General features: G+C 29.8%; 2 protein-coding genes across 2 annotated transcripts in view; one reads left to right on the top strand and one right to left on the bottom strand.

The window, feature by feature from the left end:
• Positions 1-3,250: 3,250 nt before the first annotated feature.
• Positions 3,251-16,128, bottom strand: LOC114326174 (40S ribosomal protein S21). Its single transcript, XM_028274437.2, has 4 exons — positions 15,995-16,128; positions 15,863-15,921; positions 8,897-9,088; positions 3,251-3,353 (listed from the first exon to the last, which is right to left on the bottom strand). Exons 2-4 carry the CDS (start codon positions 15,910-15,912, stop codon positions 3,344-3,346), a joined length of 252 nt encoding a protein of 83 aa, XP_028130238.1. The 5' UTR covers positions 15,913-15,921; positions 15,995-16,128; the 3' UTR covers positions 3,251-3,343.
• A 350-nt stretch (positions 16,129-16,478) lies between these two features.
• The window catches only part of LOC114326173 (ankyrin repeat domain-containing protein 29), a 230,792-nt gene continuing 230,030 nt past the window's right edge, over positions 16,479-17,240 (top strand). The window contains exon 1 of the mRNA XM_028274435.2: positions 16,479-16,780. Coding sequence (XP_028130236.2) covers positions 16,769-16,780 — 12 coding nt within the window. The 5' untranslated portion in view covers positions 16,479-16,768. The remainder of the gene's footprint in view (positions 16,781-17,240) is intronic.

Here is a 17,240-nt window from a genome sequence, read left to right as displayed (position 1 = left end):
AATATAAACTCTTGATCGAGATTCATATTTTTGATACTCATAACATAAGATTGACACAATTTTATATTTGGTTGCATTTTAGTTTTTGGACTATGCAAAGCATTTCATGAAGAATAAATTTTTTCCGTAAAATTAATAATAAAGAAAAGTTTCCCATATGGTTCCAAATTACACAGGCACAATGTCTTATTTTCTTTTTTTTTTAATAAATTGTGGATTTTATTAGAGGAAACCCGATTATAACGATTTAAAATGAATTATATTATTCTATGCGATGATTATGATACCATTTTCACAATTAACTTAATTTCCACACCACTTAAAATAACAACAAATAAAAAAGATTGTCCAATATTTTTTACACGAAAACAAAAGTTTAAAATCAGGGCAGAACAAACCCAACGGATATTACAATAATAGTCGTCGTAGATAATTCTTAAACTAATATAAAATAAAATTTTAAATGTTGTTCTGAAGCTATTTCCTTGTGGCATTTTTATGATTAATTATTTATATGGGAAATAAGCCACATGAAAGAATCAGATAGTAAAAAGAGAAAAATCAAAGAAGCGGCTCTAATTATGCTGAATGAAACCAACTGTGTCGCAAATTCCTCGGTAGAATGCAGTAGGATGTGGTTACCCATACTGAAAGAGGAAGTCAATAGAAAGAAAATACCAAGATTAGTAAGTCAATAATATCGAGCTAGTACATATTTTATATATATTATTTATAATTTAAACATGTTACAAGTCAGAATTTGGTATTATTTTTTGAGAGTAAATTAAATGTAAGACCAAATACTTACGATGTCGGGACAGTATCACAGGGTTTTTCCTGGTTTTCCCGTCTCTAACGCGAGAATTTTACTGTCGTTGCATTTGGTTGTCTTTTTAAAGACAGATCACATGCTATAATTTTTTTGTGACGGATATTCTTGAGTTGGGGTTGATTTCATGTAATCGAATGAACTATCTTTCAGTAAGTCGTCCCAGGAACGCAACTCATAAATATTGGCAATATAATTTTAAAGTTTTCTACAGTAATCCCTCTTCAACCGCGGGGGTTACGTTCCGAAGAGAAAGGTGTGGTTGGCGAGGGATCCACGATCCAAAGAAGAATATGATATATAATCCCAATTTGGATACATATATTAGTACATAGAAAGAAATATGATGAAATTGCACATCTGTGAAATAGTATCATATCAACAAAAATAAAGACGCTGAGATCAGCGTCTATATTCGCCAGTATTCTAAACCTTCTGAACTATAAACTAATTGCCATAGTATTACTACTAAGAACAAGCGCCAGTGGCGTATCATAAGTAATTTAACGCGACTGGTCAAATTATAAAAAATATGTAAAAATAATAAAACATTCTCATTAATGATTCAACAGATATCGCAACCGCGGATAAGTGAAACCGCGGTTGATGAGTCCGCGGATAACGAGGGATTACTGTACTTTAAAGTGTATAATATATGTCTGAATTGCCAATATAAATGAGTCAGATTAAATAATTAGAAGAATTTTTTACTTAGCAACAACATTTTTGTTTATTTTAGTAATATTTTGTATTTTGACAACGGCACCCGATTTGGGCATCGAAACGTTAATAAAATTATTTTTTCATTTTAATTGTGGCTTATTTCCCATATAAATAATTAATCAAAATTTTAAACCTTTCACTGCAGGAAACCACCCCTTCACCAGTAACAGTAAGTAATGTTTGTGCCTAATAAACACAGACGAGAAGGAAAAAGATACTCAAGTCAAATACGCAATCATAATTCAGAGTATTTGTTTACTTAAGGGTAATTATCATAAATTCGAGTAAAAGATTCACTTTATACCAGTAAAACTTCTTGATCTAGCAAGTTGTGTTTTTGGTGGAGTAAAACTGCTAAGTTATGTTTTATGGGTGTTAATTATTTATGTTTCTACTCGTCAAGGAGTGATTTGATGTTTATTTCACTACTTTGAGTGTCACTTTAGTTTACAACATAAAATCGATTGGATGGTATGCCAAGCCTAATTCAATCTACTTCAAAGATAAAAATTAGGAAGGAACAATTATTTTTTCAGTAATATTTGAAACACAATATTTGATTTTTGAGATTTCTCTAGCTGTTCATGAAATAATTAAAATTGTAGGTATATAAAAAATGATTATCTCATTTAAAATACATATTTCTTGTTTACCAAACCTTCGGTTTGGCGCCCCTTTGGGATTACGCCCGCGTGCGCCGCACGCCCGGTTACGGGGCCCTGTGTAGAGGAAGGATAATTAGGAGACTAGAAGGAACTACTGCATGTGTAATTTACCAGGGAAAAAGTTGTGTGCAATATTCTGAAACCGTGAGAGAAAATCTCATATAGCGACCAATATCGGGTTAAAATTGCCAAACACTAATTCCGAATTTAATAGCGGTCCCCACAAAACTAGCCCACGATCCGGACCGCGGTCCGTTAATTGGTGACCCCTGTTCTATACCATCAACTGGGGGTTTTTTTGATTGGATAAAAAATGTCAATTTGGCGGTTTTTGAAACTGAAATTGTTTAAGCTAATTTTAAAAAAAATTTTCCAACACTTCGTCATTTTTTCAAATTTTAATATTTTTCAAAAATCCTAGTTGATGGTATAGGAAATAACTTATATTTCAATAATCACTTTGAAATTTTATGTTTTCACGATCTCTATTAGTTCCAATCACTGCAGCAGTGGGGCCATGTTTTATTTTCACGGTGCCAGTACATGACACATAAATTAATTTTTAATATTTTTTTATAAAAATTGTTTTGCATGTACTTCTTTTTATAATAAATGCTCATGCAAATTTTTAAAACAATTGGTACAGTACTTTTTACTTTAGAAATTCCCAAAAAAAGTATATGAATTTGGTACTTTTACACTAGGATAGCCCCTTAAGATGCCAGAAGAAAATAGCTTCAGAACAATATTGAAAAGGCATGTAACAAATTTATCAGAAACCTACTGTGGTGGACATAAGTTTGATAGGAGTGCAGGCTCTGAATATGTGAGAGTGGTGAAAGACATGTATAGGAGGGTAACAACTAGAGTTAGAACAAGTGCAGGAGAAATTGACAATTTTTTGTGGAAGTGAGGGCTTATCAGGGTTCCGTGTTAAGCATGTACTTATAACTAAATCATTTACATACGCTAAAGATAATAGCAATATCTTAATCAATCTGTATTATGAATGTGATTAAAAATAAGAACAATATTTATAAAACTTATAAATAACTGTTTATTTAATGAATAAAGTAAATATACATATTCAATATATTTTCTTCATCCATAGTCACAAACATTGGAATTAGAAGTTCCTGAAACAAAAAAAAATATTACAATTTTATCCATAAAAAAAACCAATACAGAAAAATACAAAGAAACAAAAACTGCACAAATGTATATGTATTTTATACAAAAATCAATAATCTATATCTGGACCTCGGAGGTAAACTGGACGGCATTATGCATAACTCGACCAAGCGCCATTTCTTTAATATCGAGATAACAGCGGATTCTGGTGACACATAGCTAAAACTATCTTGGAAAAAAATCCCTGTTATTGTCACGTTAACGGTTACTAAGAAAAACAAAATTAAACCAAGCGGCATTAATCCACTTACCATTAAGCAACCAAGAAACGAAAAACTTTGAAGCCATTTATTTCAAAACTACGTTTTGGCGCTTGGTCGAGTTATGCATAACGCTGTCCAACTACACTATGTCGACATGGTGTTGTTTTGAATAAGTTCCTTTAATGCACTTATTTTATTAGTTGGATTATACAAATTGATTATATATTATCATAAAAATATTGTCATATTGCCTTTCAATTGATTATAAGATATATCAGATTTTTATTAAAATCCTAAGTGCTCTAAACTTTGTTGCAAACACCCTAAACAAGGTTGCTCGAAATTAACAGTTAGACCAGTTGTACTAATCTGTAAAAAAAGTCTATTTTTGGAAGTGAGAGGTGGCATTCGGATTTTTGCAGATAAAGTTAGGTGACACCTTCAGTAATAATAATTGACTTATGCCCCTTCTCAAATATGCCCGGAACATTAATAAAAAAATTAAAATATTTAAAAATTTCGAAAAACATCAATTTTTTTCTGCTTTCTTTGCTTATAACTTTAAAACGAATCGTTTTGGAACAAAGTGGTACAGAAATAAAATAAAAATAATTGAATTTTGTATGATATGCGCAGGGTTGTTTCGTTTTAAACATTTTTGTTTTAATCAACTGTTTTAAACATTTGTTTATGTTTAAAACAGTTTCTGTTTAAAACAGTTTAAAACACTTAAATTAAACAAGTGTTTGTTTTTTTCATTTTCTTTATTAATATGTATACCTAATGAACATCAAAAAAATTGTTAAATACATTATATAAACGTTTTAACATACATATTATTTATTTATTAATAATCAGAACACAGAGAAAAAATTGGAAAACTTAAAACATTTTGCTACAAGAGTTAATCAATTTCTCAAAACTGTTTCAGTCTCAAAGTAATCTTGTGATCTAAATCATCAATCTGATCGGTCACGTCATCACTGATGTAAGTTCTTTAAAAATTGAAACCAACTTAGAAGCTTTAACATTGCCTAGCGGGCCTAGCCGATTATGTAGTTTGGAGTGGTAAATCGTATGATGAGAAGAGTCTTTCTATGTTTGCTGATAATGCAATAGCTCTGTGAAGCTGTTGAGCAAGTTTCACTGCTGTAGTATTTATATTTTTCTTAGAACGCCACCATGCCAATGGTTTTACATTCTCCATTAGATATTTAGCAAACATATGGTTTAAAGGGTACACTCTTTGCCTGGTAATAATAATAATTGAAAATGATTCTGGAGGATAATTTATAATGGATGGATGATAAGTTTATTTCCACTAAAGCGATAATCAAGCAAATCTGTCAAAAAATGAGGTGGGGTCACCACAAACTAACTGACAGTAGATGTTACAGCAATAGCTAACTTGCAATGCGAATTTATAAATAGTAAATAGTGTGGGGTTCCCCAGGCAATTTCTTATTCTGGGTTGGGATAAAGTATGGAACCAAGCAAATATCTTTGAAACGAAAAGAGCAATATTTATGAAACTTTGCATGCAAGTACAGTGACGCAAAAGGCATCTGTTGTCATATTTTTTGTTACTATTCCACTTCCGGTTTCACCGGAAATACCCCTAACTTATTTAATTTAAATGGGGCACCCTATATATTTTTACGGATTTTAAAAGAACTTGTTATTTTTAATTCATACATACCAAATTTGGTAGAGAAAATTTGTAATAGGAAATAAACGAGTACCATCCAATCTATACTATAATCTATACTGTAGACTAAAATTGTTGTGTACATGCACTGCATGACTTATTTGAATTTAGTACAGTAGGTAAAACTGTTACTGAACTAATTGACAGACATAAGTTGTATTAAAAATGGTTCATTTAAGTGGAAAAGATCATATTGAAATATTAATGATAATAGGTTATGGCGAATTTTCATTTTTTGGAAGTGAATTTTCCAAATCCATGGATTGAACGTAGAGGATTCATAGAGTGGCCCGCTCATTCTCCGGACCTCAACCCGTTAGATTTTTTTCTTTGGGTTATCTAAAATTACGTGTTTATGTTAGGCGACCAACATGCTTGCAGGATTTGAGACAAAGAATAATAATTGATGAATGTGAACTAATACGTAAAGAAATCTTGCAAAAAGTGACTCTCGAATTTATTTATAGGCTTGCACGTTGTCAGGAGGTGAACAGCAGACATTTTCAACATTTGAAATTATTTTTTTTTTATTTTTAATATCATTGGTCTTACGTAAATAAATTAACCTATTTTTTAACTGTAAAGAGATTTATTTCTTGTTTTAATAGTTTTTTCTTCCAAACTTGGTATGTATGAATTAAAAATAACAAATTCTTTTAAAATCTGCAAAACAGGGTGTCCATTTAAAGTAAATAAGTTGAGGGTATTTCCGGTGAAACCGGAAGTGGAGTAGTAACAAAAAATATGGCATCAGATGCCTTTTTCGTCACTGTACTTGCATGCAAAGTTTCATAAATATTGTTTTTTTCGTTTCAAAGATATTTGCTTGGTTCCATACTTTATCCCAACTCTGTATATTATTTAGTAGAATTATAGATCAAACACCTTCAATTAATGTTATGTTTAAGAAAATATGATTTAAACAATGTTTTCTACTAAGTTTTATTTGTTTAAAATATTAAATTTAAAAACAAAAAACATGTGTTTTAACAAGTTTTATTTGTTTAAAACATACAATTTTTAAAAACATAAAAAAGACATGTTTAAAACATAAAAAACGTTTAAAACAAAAAAAAAACATGTGTTTTGTTTAAAATAAAAAAAAACATGTTTTTTTGCAACCCTGGATATGCGACTGGTCAAAAATGTCTTAGGTATTACCTTTTCAGCAATATAGCAATAAATACAAAATAAGGGGGCAAAATACGCCTGTTGTTATTCAATGTTTCTTAACCACTTAGAACCTTAGTAATTTGCTTAGAAAATTCTTATAACTTACTTAAACGGTCTATTAAATTTCATTAAAATGGACCTAATAGATTTTGCATAATAAATTTGCAATCTAAACGTTTTTAAAAAAGTTCAATTTTTTAAAAATCTTTCTGAACAAAAAGTAGACCATTTAGAAGTTGGCTAATTTTTTTACATATAAAGAGGTGCTCTACCTCTCCGAATAAAATCGGATTATTTAAGGGGCCTCAACAATGTTTTAAAATTATAAACAATTTTTTGGCTTATAAACAAATGGATTTGTTTAATAATAACAAAATTAATTTTTAGCAATGCAAATAATTAAAACCGGTATAATTTGACTTAGAACTAGCGTTACCAGGTGTCCCGATTTTCAGGGGTCTGGGGACGCGTACCGATTTGTACCTGATCGGAACACTAAATGTCCCGATTTTCACCCACGAAACTTAATTTCAGGATGACTTGCAGTGAATTTTATAACTATGTTATAAAAACAAGACGCTCCTAAAAGCGGCAAAATCGAATGAAAAATATAATTTTAATAAAAAATAAATAATTTACTTAATCTACGATTTTTTTTGTAATTTCGTCTGATTATTATTATGTAGGACTAAATACAGATTATAGAAACACCATGAACGGGAAATACGGCGATACTGAGTAATTTTCAGGATCAACTCCGAATTGCATGAAAATTTGGACAGCTTGTGCCATTGGTTGCTTTTACTCGGGGGGTGACAGTCACCCTTAGCTGGGGGTGAAAAACCGCGCGTTTAAAATAAGTCCGGAGATGGATATACAGTAGAACCCCGTAAATCCGAACCCCGTGAATCCGAACTTTCGGCAAATCCGAACCAACGGAAAGTGAAAAAAATTTAAAAATTCAAGACAAAAACTTAAAAACATGTTTATTATACAGAGTAAAGCCAGAAAATTGGACAGTGTAGGATTACTAGGACTTTTGACATTTAAAATTTCTTAAAAATAAATATTATACTTTAATATATAGGTTTATAAAGTGTTTATAAAGGTTAAACATAAACTTACTTTGGTTCTCTCGTAGTCAACTTGAGTCCAAAAATATTGCCCACACTCTTGCGAGAACGTTTGGCTACTCAAAATCACAATGAAAGCTTTGAACTACTAGTTAAGGCTAACTTTCGGATAATCCGAACAGGCTGTCCCCCCAATTAGTTCGGATTTGCGGGGTTCTACTGTATTGACTAATTCTAACCAATTTTAGTTCTATAGAATTTTAACTTGCTTAATACTTTTAGAGTTATTTACGAATGAAAATGTTTATTTTCCAACAAAAAAATCACGTTTTCAGACAATTTTCACAAATAACTCAAAAAGTTAGTATTTAATCGAAAAAAATATTCTTAGCAAAAACGTAGCATAATATAAAAAAATGAAAAAAATTGTGAACTCGTAAAGTTTATAGATCCAGCAAAAGCAAAGTTGTAGCTCATGAAAAATACGTTTTTATTCGTCAAATTCCAAATCAAATATTTCAACGTGAAATAACCAAGAAATGAAGCACTTTTCGGAAAAAACCAATTAAAACTTGGTTATTATTAAAGTGAGTTATGCTCAAAATCAAGTTTACTCTAAGCTTACTTAACTACTTAAGTTGTCTAACAGAAAAACAAAATGAATCTATCATATTGATAAAAGCAAAACCTACCTACTTTTTACTCCTTGAGATTTTTAGTATCCCTAATACTTTTTAAATTATTTTGAAAAAAGGGTATTTTCCAATATTTTAGGAAATTTTTTTTTTACTATAAAACCAATTTTTTTCAAGACTAAGCACTCCGAACCGGTAAACCTTACAGATCGTATAAACAATACACATATAAAGTAAATGGTAAAGCGGTAATGATTAACTATATTTACGGTGCTAAATAGGGGGAGATTTTCACGATTTTTTTTTTTACAAAAAAAAGGAGCCAACTTTATTTTGAGCGTAACTCGCTTAGTTTTAATGCTAGAGACTTTTATTTACTACTGAGCTATTGTTGTTTATTTGTCCCGATCTACAACCCTAAATCCCGATTTGTTTTTGCTTATGTACCAATTAAAAACAAATCGGACCTGGCAACACTACTTAGAACTTTCAAATGCTGTCAGCAGAATTACTATTTTATTTTTTAATCAAGATATTTTTTGCGTTAAAAAATTGCAAGATTTTTTTAAAGTTCCACCGCGTTTATCTCGAAAACTATGCATCCTACGAAAAAAACTTGTAAGAACATTTTTTGCTTAAAATTACCCAAGAAATACAAAAAAATGTTTTATTTCATAATCACAACAAGAAACTTACTTTGCTAAGATTCCATCTTTTTTCGTTAACCTAACAATGCAGTCATCTGATTCACCCATTCTCCTAATAGCGCCACACAATGCATAGCTTTTAGAGCTTTCGGTCATTCTGCCGGTTTGGGGATCTACATCAGCAATGCTAAGTTGGATGGAGGCATGATCTTTAGCGTGGATAATTCTGTTGCTGGCAGAGCTGAAACATTAAAATAAATTTAGTTTTCCTAGAAACAGATATCTTTTTTTTTAGGATTTTTGTGTCATTGCAAGGCAATTACCAAAACGATTTAGAGGCATTTTTTTATAGTCTGGCTCTGAGCCATATTAATATTGCTGACTATGTTACTTCTTGTAAACAGCTTTTGGTGCGATTCAATAATTATGAGTTTATAATTAGCCAGGTCAGGTTAAGTATGATTACAACATGAATGAAATATAATGAATTGAAAAATAAATAAGCAACATACAACACAAATACATAATATAATTCAATCAAATTATGTTTTGACTAGGAAAGTTTTGGGGTATTTCTTATTTATTACCTTATATATGTATTTTGGGCTACTGAACCTGAGGTTTGTGGACAAAATTTCGTGACGGATCATTGAGTAAATTGCGAAAAAAGCAAGAAATTTTTGGTTTTTCCCTCTTTTTGCTTAAATCTCGAAAACCATTAACTTTTAGTAAATCGTCTGTTAACAGAAATTAAAGTACTAAAATTCTCAATTTAAAATTGCCAATTTTTAACAGTCTCTGCAAAACCCACTTTTTTCATTTCAAAACTTTATTTTTCATTAAGATGCTGTCATTTTTTGGAGGGGAAATTTACCTTAGGGGGAAACTTCCAATGAAAAACTCAAGACATAAGAAAGATAAACTCAGATTACATAAATAGGGGAGTGCATATAGATTTTCACTTCGGAAAAAATCAAACAAGATAGAACTTTTTGTAATTTCATTAAGAAATGTTTAATAAACAACATATCAAAAAGTTCTTCTACTCGAGAAGTGGGTGCTTCATTTTTTATTAAACAAATGAACTACGAAATTAGATGTTTTTTAAATAACTTGGAAAATATAAATTTTAGACAAAAACTGACTTGACCATTGAAAAATTCAGAACATTTTACAAAAAAAACCTTATATAGTCCAGAAAGCCACTGCGGATCCGCTAGGAAAAATATTCTAATTCGGATTTTTTGCACAATCTTACTCAAAAAGGACTCCTTTTAACAAATTTGCATGTTGCCAGGACCAAAAAGTGGTCAAAAATTTTTTAAACGTTTTTTTTTGTTTTTTCCTAAAATTATTTTTTTTGCATGGAAAAAAGTATTTTTAGGTTTTTTGGATCATTCCAAGCAAAAAAGGTCTTTAGTGACTTTTCTCTAAAAATGATACTTTTTGACACATAAGCGATTAAAAATTGAAAAATTGCGAAATCAGCCATTTTTAACTCTCAAAAACTATGTGAAAAACTGAAAATTTAAATGTTGCCAAGATAGGTAGATATTCTTTAAACATCGATTGATGAAATCCCGAAGAGGTTTTTGCAATACAATATTCAAAACTCCTTTGTTTTTTAGTTGCTAATCAAGCGTGCGCGACACTATTTTCCACCGACAGTATGGTGCAAATGAAAGGAATAAATTCGTTGGCGACTTTAAGGAAAAATCCCGAAACAGGTCGATTTTTATTTTTAAGTTATGATATTGTGGCATATATGGTATACTAGTGACGTCATCCATCTGGATGTGATGACGTAATCGATGATTTTTTTAAATGAGAATAGGGGTCATGTGCTAGCTCATTTGAAAGGTTCTTTAATTCTCTATTCAGTAATATAAACATTTACATAATTATTTATACAGGGTGTCCAAAAAATTTTTATTAAATTAAATTATTTGACAAAAAAAAGAAGTAGAAGGACACGCTGTATAAATAATTATGTAAATATTTACATTACTGAATAGAGAATTGAAGAACCTTTCAAATGAGCTACCACACGACCCCTATTCTCATTTAAAAAAATAATCGATTACGTCATCACGCCCAGACAGATGACGTCACTAGTATACCATATATGCCACAATATCATAACTTAAAAATAAAAATCGACCTGTTTCGGGATTTTTCCTTAAAGTTGCCGGTTTACGAAATAATGAATTTATTCCTTTCATTTGCACCATACTGTCGGTGGAAAATAGTGTCGCGCACGCTTGATTAGCAATTAAAAAACAAAGGAGTTTTGAATATTGTATTGCAAAAAACTCTTCGGGGTTTCATCAATCAATGTTTAAAGAATATCTACCTACCTTGGCAACATTCAAATTTTCAGTTTTTCACATAGTTTTTGAGGGTTAAAAATGGCCGATTTCGCAATTTTTCAATTTTTAATCGCTTATATGTCAAAAACTATCATTTTTAGAGAAAAGTCACTAAAGACCTTTTCTGTTTGGAATGATCCAAAAAACCTAAAAAAACTTTTTTCCGTGCAAAAAAAATAATTTTAGGAAAAAAACAAAAAAAAAATGTTTAAGAAATTTTTGACCACCTTTTGGTTCTGGCAACATGCAAATTTGTTAAAAGGAGTCCTTTTTGAGTAAGATTGTGCAAAAAATCCGAATTAGAATATTTTTCCTAGCGGACGCGCAGTGGCTTTCTGGACTAATAAAAGAATTTTCTAAAATTAAATCTATATCTTCTATAATTTTTTATTTATAACGCTAAAGTCACCCGTCTCACAAACATTGGCACACTGTAAACTAGCGTACAGCGAAGTTCATGGTTGAGTTATTTTAATGTAATTCTTTAACTAATGGATCAAATGAAATTTTACAAATTGAACATGAAAGAAGAATAATTAAGCTCTCTTATGGTTATAATAAAAAGAAATAAAATATATAGGCATAAATACGGTGGGGACGGAAGTGAGCCATACATGAATTTTGTTTAAAAATGATTTAAAAATGTGTAACTAATACAATTTTTCTTATAAAATCCTCAATTTTGCACAACTTACCTTTCAAGCATCTTACTAAATGTTGTTTCATTAAAAAAAAAATCTCAAACATTTAATTAAAATGATATGACCTCTCAAAAAATGTAATTTTTGAAATCTTTTAGTTTTATAGAATTACCACCACTTTAAGACGGTACTACTCGAGTTTGAACAGATCTATTACAGTTTTATAAGTGCTTTTCTAAAGCTTAGGATGTAATCTTTAAAATGCACTACACTAAATTATTTTACTTTAGAAATGAAATAGACTATTTCTTTTTGAGAAAATTAAGAAAGATAACAAAAATGTCCATTATGATACAGTTATTGAAATTTTAATTGATATATTAAGGTATGAGAATAGAAAAATATGCATTTATGTACTGAATTTGAATGCACAAAAATAATAATAAACTGCTGAATCCATAATTAGAGGAGTGCATATAGATTTTCACTTCGGAAAAAATCAAACAAGATAGAACTTTTTGTAATTTCATTAAGACATGTTAAATAAACAACATATCAAAAAGTTCTAGTCGAGAAGTGGGTGCTTCATTTTTTATTAAACAAATGAACTACGAAAATAGATGTTTTTTTAAATAACTCCGAAAATATAAATTTTAGAAAAAAACTGACTTGACCATTGGAAAATTCAGAAAATTTTACAAAAAAAACCTTATATAAAGAATTTTCTAAAATTAAATCTGTATCTTCTATAATTTTTTATTTATAACGCCTTCTAAAAGTGTGATTAAAAGTCACCCTTCTCACAAACATTGGCGAACTGTAAACTATCATTGAAGTACACGGTTGAGTTATTTTAATGTAATTCTTTAACTAATGGATCAAATAAAATTTTACAAATTGAACATAAAGGAAGAATAATTAAGCTATCTTATGGTTATAATAGGAAGAAATAAAATGTTTGGGCGTAAGTAAGGTGTGGGCGGAAAGTGAGCCTTACATGAATTTTGTTTAAAAATGATTTAAAAATGTGTAACTAATACAATTATTCTTATAAAACTCTCAATTTTACACAACTTACCTTTCAAGCATCTTACTAAATGTTGTTTCATTCAAAAAAAAATCTCAAAAATTTAATTCAAATGATATCGACATCTCAAAAAATGTAATTGTTGAAATCTTCGTAGTTTTATAGAATTAGCACCACTTTAAGATGGTACTACTCGAGTTTGAACAGATCTATTACAGTTTTATAAGTGCTTTTCTAAAGCTTAGGATGTAATCATTAAAATGCACTACACTAAATTATTTTATTTTAGAAATGAAATAGACTATTTCTTTTTGAGAAAATTAAGAAAGATAACAAAAATGTAATACAAAAACCGAAAATTACCAGCTAAAAAAATGTTTATACAAAGTGATCAAAACTTTTTTCTGTAAAACTTAGGTACCTAAAATACATTTAATAATAAGCTTCAACAATAATAAATGTTCAGCAAAAAAAAATTTTTTTAGCTCTTATCAGTGTGTTTGCGTAACTTGGAATCTATTGATAACTTTTTTATTATCAGTTTTACGAAAAAAAGTTATTCTTTATAAAATACTCTGCATCGTATATAATTTAAGATGCAATCATCAAATATTAAATTTAATTAATTTTATACGAGGTATGTCAAAAAATATGAATTTCACTCAAGAGGAAAGTACTGTTATATTTCACAATATCGAAAGTTGTTATTAACCCGGCACCTGCCACGTGGCTTTGCAAGGCGCCAACTGCCACGTGGGGATCTCACAGCACCCCTTAACAATTTTCTGTGATCCACTTGTTTAAAAAACAAAATAATGTGTTGAGTAACACAAGAATATAAATAAACATGTTTTATTAACTTATTAGCCACTAATATGTTATAAAAGTTGAAAAATAAAATGAAAAAGGTGTTATAAGCAAATTAGCAAGTACCAAACCATAATAAATGAAGTCAAGTAAAATATCTAAAAAAATTAAGATATAGTGAGTATAGAGTCTATATTAATAATTTAAATCAGTTATTTCAATACAAAATGTAAATTTGACCTGTTTATATCAAAAATACAAAAAAAATTTAAAACATAAAGTGCCAGATGATGACACCCCAATTCGACTTTAGAGCTATAAGTTCAGAATGACACTAAATAACCACTTTAAACACTAACACATATATACTATATAATATTATAGAAAGCTACTATGGCGCACAGCTCGCTTACCAAACTTGAAATACCAAATATTTGATAAAAATATGTTATGGGGTGCTGGAAGATCCCCACGTGGCAGGTGCCGGGTTAAGAAAAGTTGTTTGGAATTAAAAAATTTGTTTTAATGTTCAATTAAATCCTTCTAATTAAAATATTGTGAATAATAAAGGCACTTAACTCTTAAGAAAAATTCATATTTTTTACATACCTCGTATAAAATTAAGAAAGTTTGATATCTGTTGGTTGTATCTTAGATTTTATACCAGGGAGAGCATTTTATGAATAATAACTTTTTTTTGTAAAAGTGATAATAAAATAGTAAGTTATCATAATTGTAATAAAATGATGATGAGTATCCGTAATTTGAGAAAAAATGTTTTTTTCCCTTAGAATGATGAAATTGTATATTTAAACATAGTTTTTAATTTCAAACAACTTTTCATAATAGCATTTTTTATATTCTGGAATATAAAGGTACTTTACTCTGTAACGAAATTCATATTTTGACATAACTCATAAAATTAATAAAATTTGATATCTGATGGTTAAGTTTTAGTGTTTTGACTATCCAGAGAATTTTATGAAGAATAACTTTTTTTTAAAAAAATTGATAATAAAAAAGTTTTCCATGTGGTTCCTAGCTACGCAGACATACTGTATAAGAGCTTCTGTATAAGAATTTTCAAATTGCAATTCCATATTCGGATTCAGCATAATCAAAAACAAAATAGAAACATATTTGATCAAAGTAAAATGATGAATTTAACGATATTTTTAAAATTATTTATACAAAACAGTTATTGTTTAAACAAATAATAAACAATTAGCAGCAAAATCTGCTAGTAGAACTTTTTACTTTAACATGTATATAAACTAACAAAAACAGTTTTAGAAAAATATAAGCTTGCTTGAATTTTTCTGAAACATTGCATGTTTTTGTTCTAATTGCACTCCCCTGAAAAGACATAATTAATAACTTGTAGGCATTACCTTCCCTTAATCTTCCTAATGAGCATGTTTATTGGGTTGAATTTGTCTTTGTGGTTTCAGGTTCATGTCAGCTAATATGTGTGGCTGTGAATACAAAGCTTTGGTGGGAAAGAAGTCTCTAATTGTTTTGTATTGGGAAGTCATCTTCTGCTGCACTAAGATTTCCATCTTTCTTTGTATTCTTCTATAATCTTTCCTCTAATGATTGACAGTTAACGAACTGTCAATACTGATGGAATGGCCCGGTCCCATTCAAACAGTGAAGCGAGATTGCAGCCAACATAAAAGAGAGAGGTTCTCGAGAGACACAGAATTTGTCAGGTAAAATTTGCTACAACTACCCTACCACTATAAATTTTTTGTTTACTCTATCCTTCCCTGACCTGGCTCTCTCATCCTGGCCGCATTAAATTCGTTTCATGCCCATTCCATCAGTATTGACAGGGCATCCTGTGAATTCAGGTGTACTTCTATTCCTACACTCAGATCTCTTCCTAATTTGGCCAGTATGTCAGCCTTGGTGTTACCAAATAGAGTCTAGGTATCTAGGAAAGGATAATTTTGTTGCCATTCTCATTGGCCGAAAATACGTTTCTGTTTTTAGGGCCCATACTACTGCTGAAGCTGATTACATGTTTTATTGGTGATTACATTGAGTGAATCAGAAAATATTATAGCTTTCAAATAGTTAAAAATTTAGCCTTAACTTGTTATTTTTTGATAAGAAAGTAGGAGAAAATAATGTAAATCAAATGAAAACACGTGTGCACATAACCTTACCATTTCCTTGGGCAGTACAAGTCAACGGTTTCACCTGCGTCGTTTTCCATCTTTTATAACTAAAAAAGAAATATTACGAATATAAATAATTTAATTTATGGCTGTTTCAATTATAGCTGTTATTAAACTTACTTTTATTTTATTATAAACTCCAGAAAATGGATTCGTTCGCGAACGTCAAAGTCAAAAGAAAGAAACTGTCAGTGTTGCCAACCATCGTCCTAGTTATAAAAAGTGAGTTTTGAGACAATCGCAATGACGTCATTCTGGAATAAAAAAGAACTATTTTATATATTATTACAGTAGTACATAAGTATAAAGAGATACGTGGTTTATTATAAAAATCGACATACACTTTACTGTAATATTAATTAAATTTTGATATAAAGGCAAAAATAAAGTATTTTATTCTTAAACATAAATATGGCATCATGCCTAATACTTTATATTATGGCGACATCTATGAGCGGTTAGTTTAAAATACTAACCATGCTCAGCAATGCTCAGTCCAAAGTTTCTGATGGATGGTAGCCGCCATTTAAAGTCCACATTAAATGGTTTTTACAATTCTTCGATAATAACACGCAAGCGCAAAAGATGTTCAAAATACGCGCGACGGCGACTTTCAGTTCAATACACACGATGAATTTTCACATTCACCACTCAATTTTGTACCACTACTACTACGCGAAATACTATCCTCATTCACCAGTTTACGTGGTATAACATAAAATTGCATTATTCCTTAATCTTCTCACTGAGAGTTAAGTCTTGCATAAGTAAAGAGAGAAATTAGTGGAACGAGACTCGAATGAATTGTGTTATTTTGTGTGTTTCGAAACAATACGCGAATCTCAAGATATGTTCTGAAGATATTATAACTGGGTCAGGATATTTTTAAGAAATATGTCACTAAAGGTTAGTTTTTGTATTTTTAGATAAGTATTGTTATATTTTTTGGATTTGATGTCGCTTTTATGTTATGTATTATTAATCACTACATTCACTACTGAGAGATCGTTAGAGAGCGGGTTGTTATCAAGGTTTGTTTACATATTTAAATAGAAAATTTGAATGGACTTTATGTTTACTGGACTGGATGTTTAAAATTTATATACTACCACTTTGTTACATACTTCAAACTCATATGTATTATTGCACATTTTAAACAACAATTCTAGCATTTTTAACTGTAACAAAAACGCATCTTTATTTTTATCTTCCACTTTCTCATTAGACTTTTTGCATTGCACATTTGTTTAATTAATAGTGGGTGTCTGAATATTATTCAACCTATAGTTTTTTTTACAATACAATTGGGTTTTAGGTTTATAATTTATAATTTTTTCCGGATTGTGCATAGGTCTTGGCACCAAAA

The sequence above is a fragment of the Diabrotica virgifera genome, chromosome 7, assembly GCF_917563875.1.
Source record: "Diabrotica virgifera virgifera chromosome 7, PGI_DIABVI_V3a".
In the NCBI taxonomy this organism is placed as follows: Eukaryota; Metazoa; Arthropoda; class Insecta; order Coleoptera; family Chrysomelidae; genus Diabrotica; species Diabrotica virgifera.
This window is presented reverse-complemented; position numbering and strand designations above follow the sequence as displayed.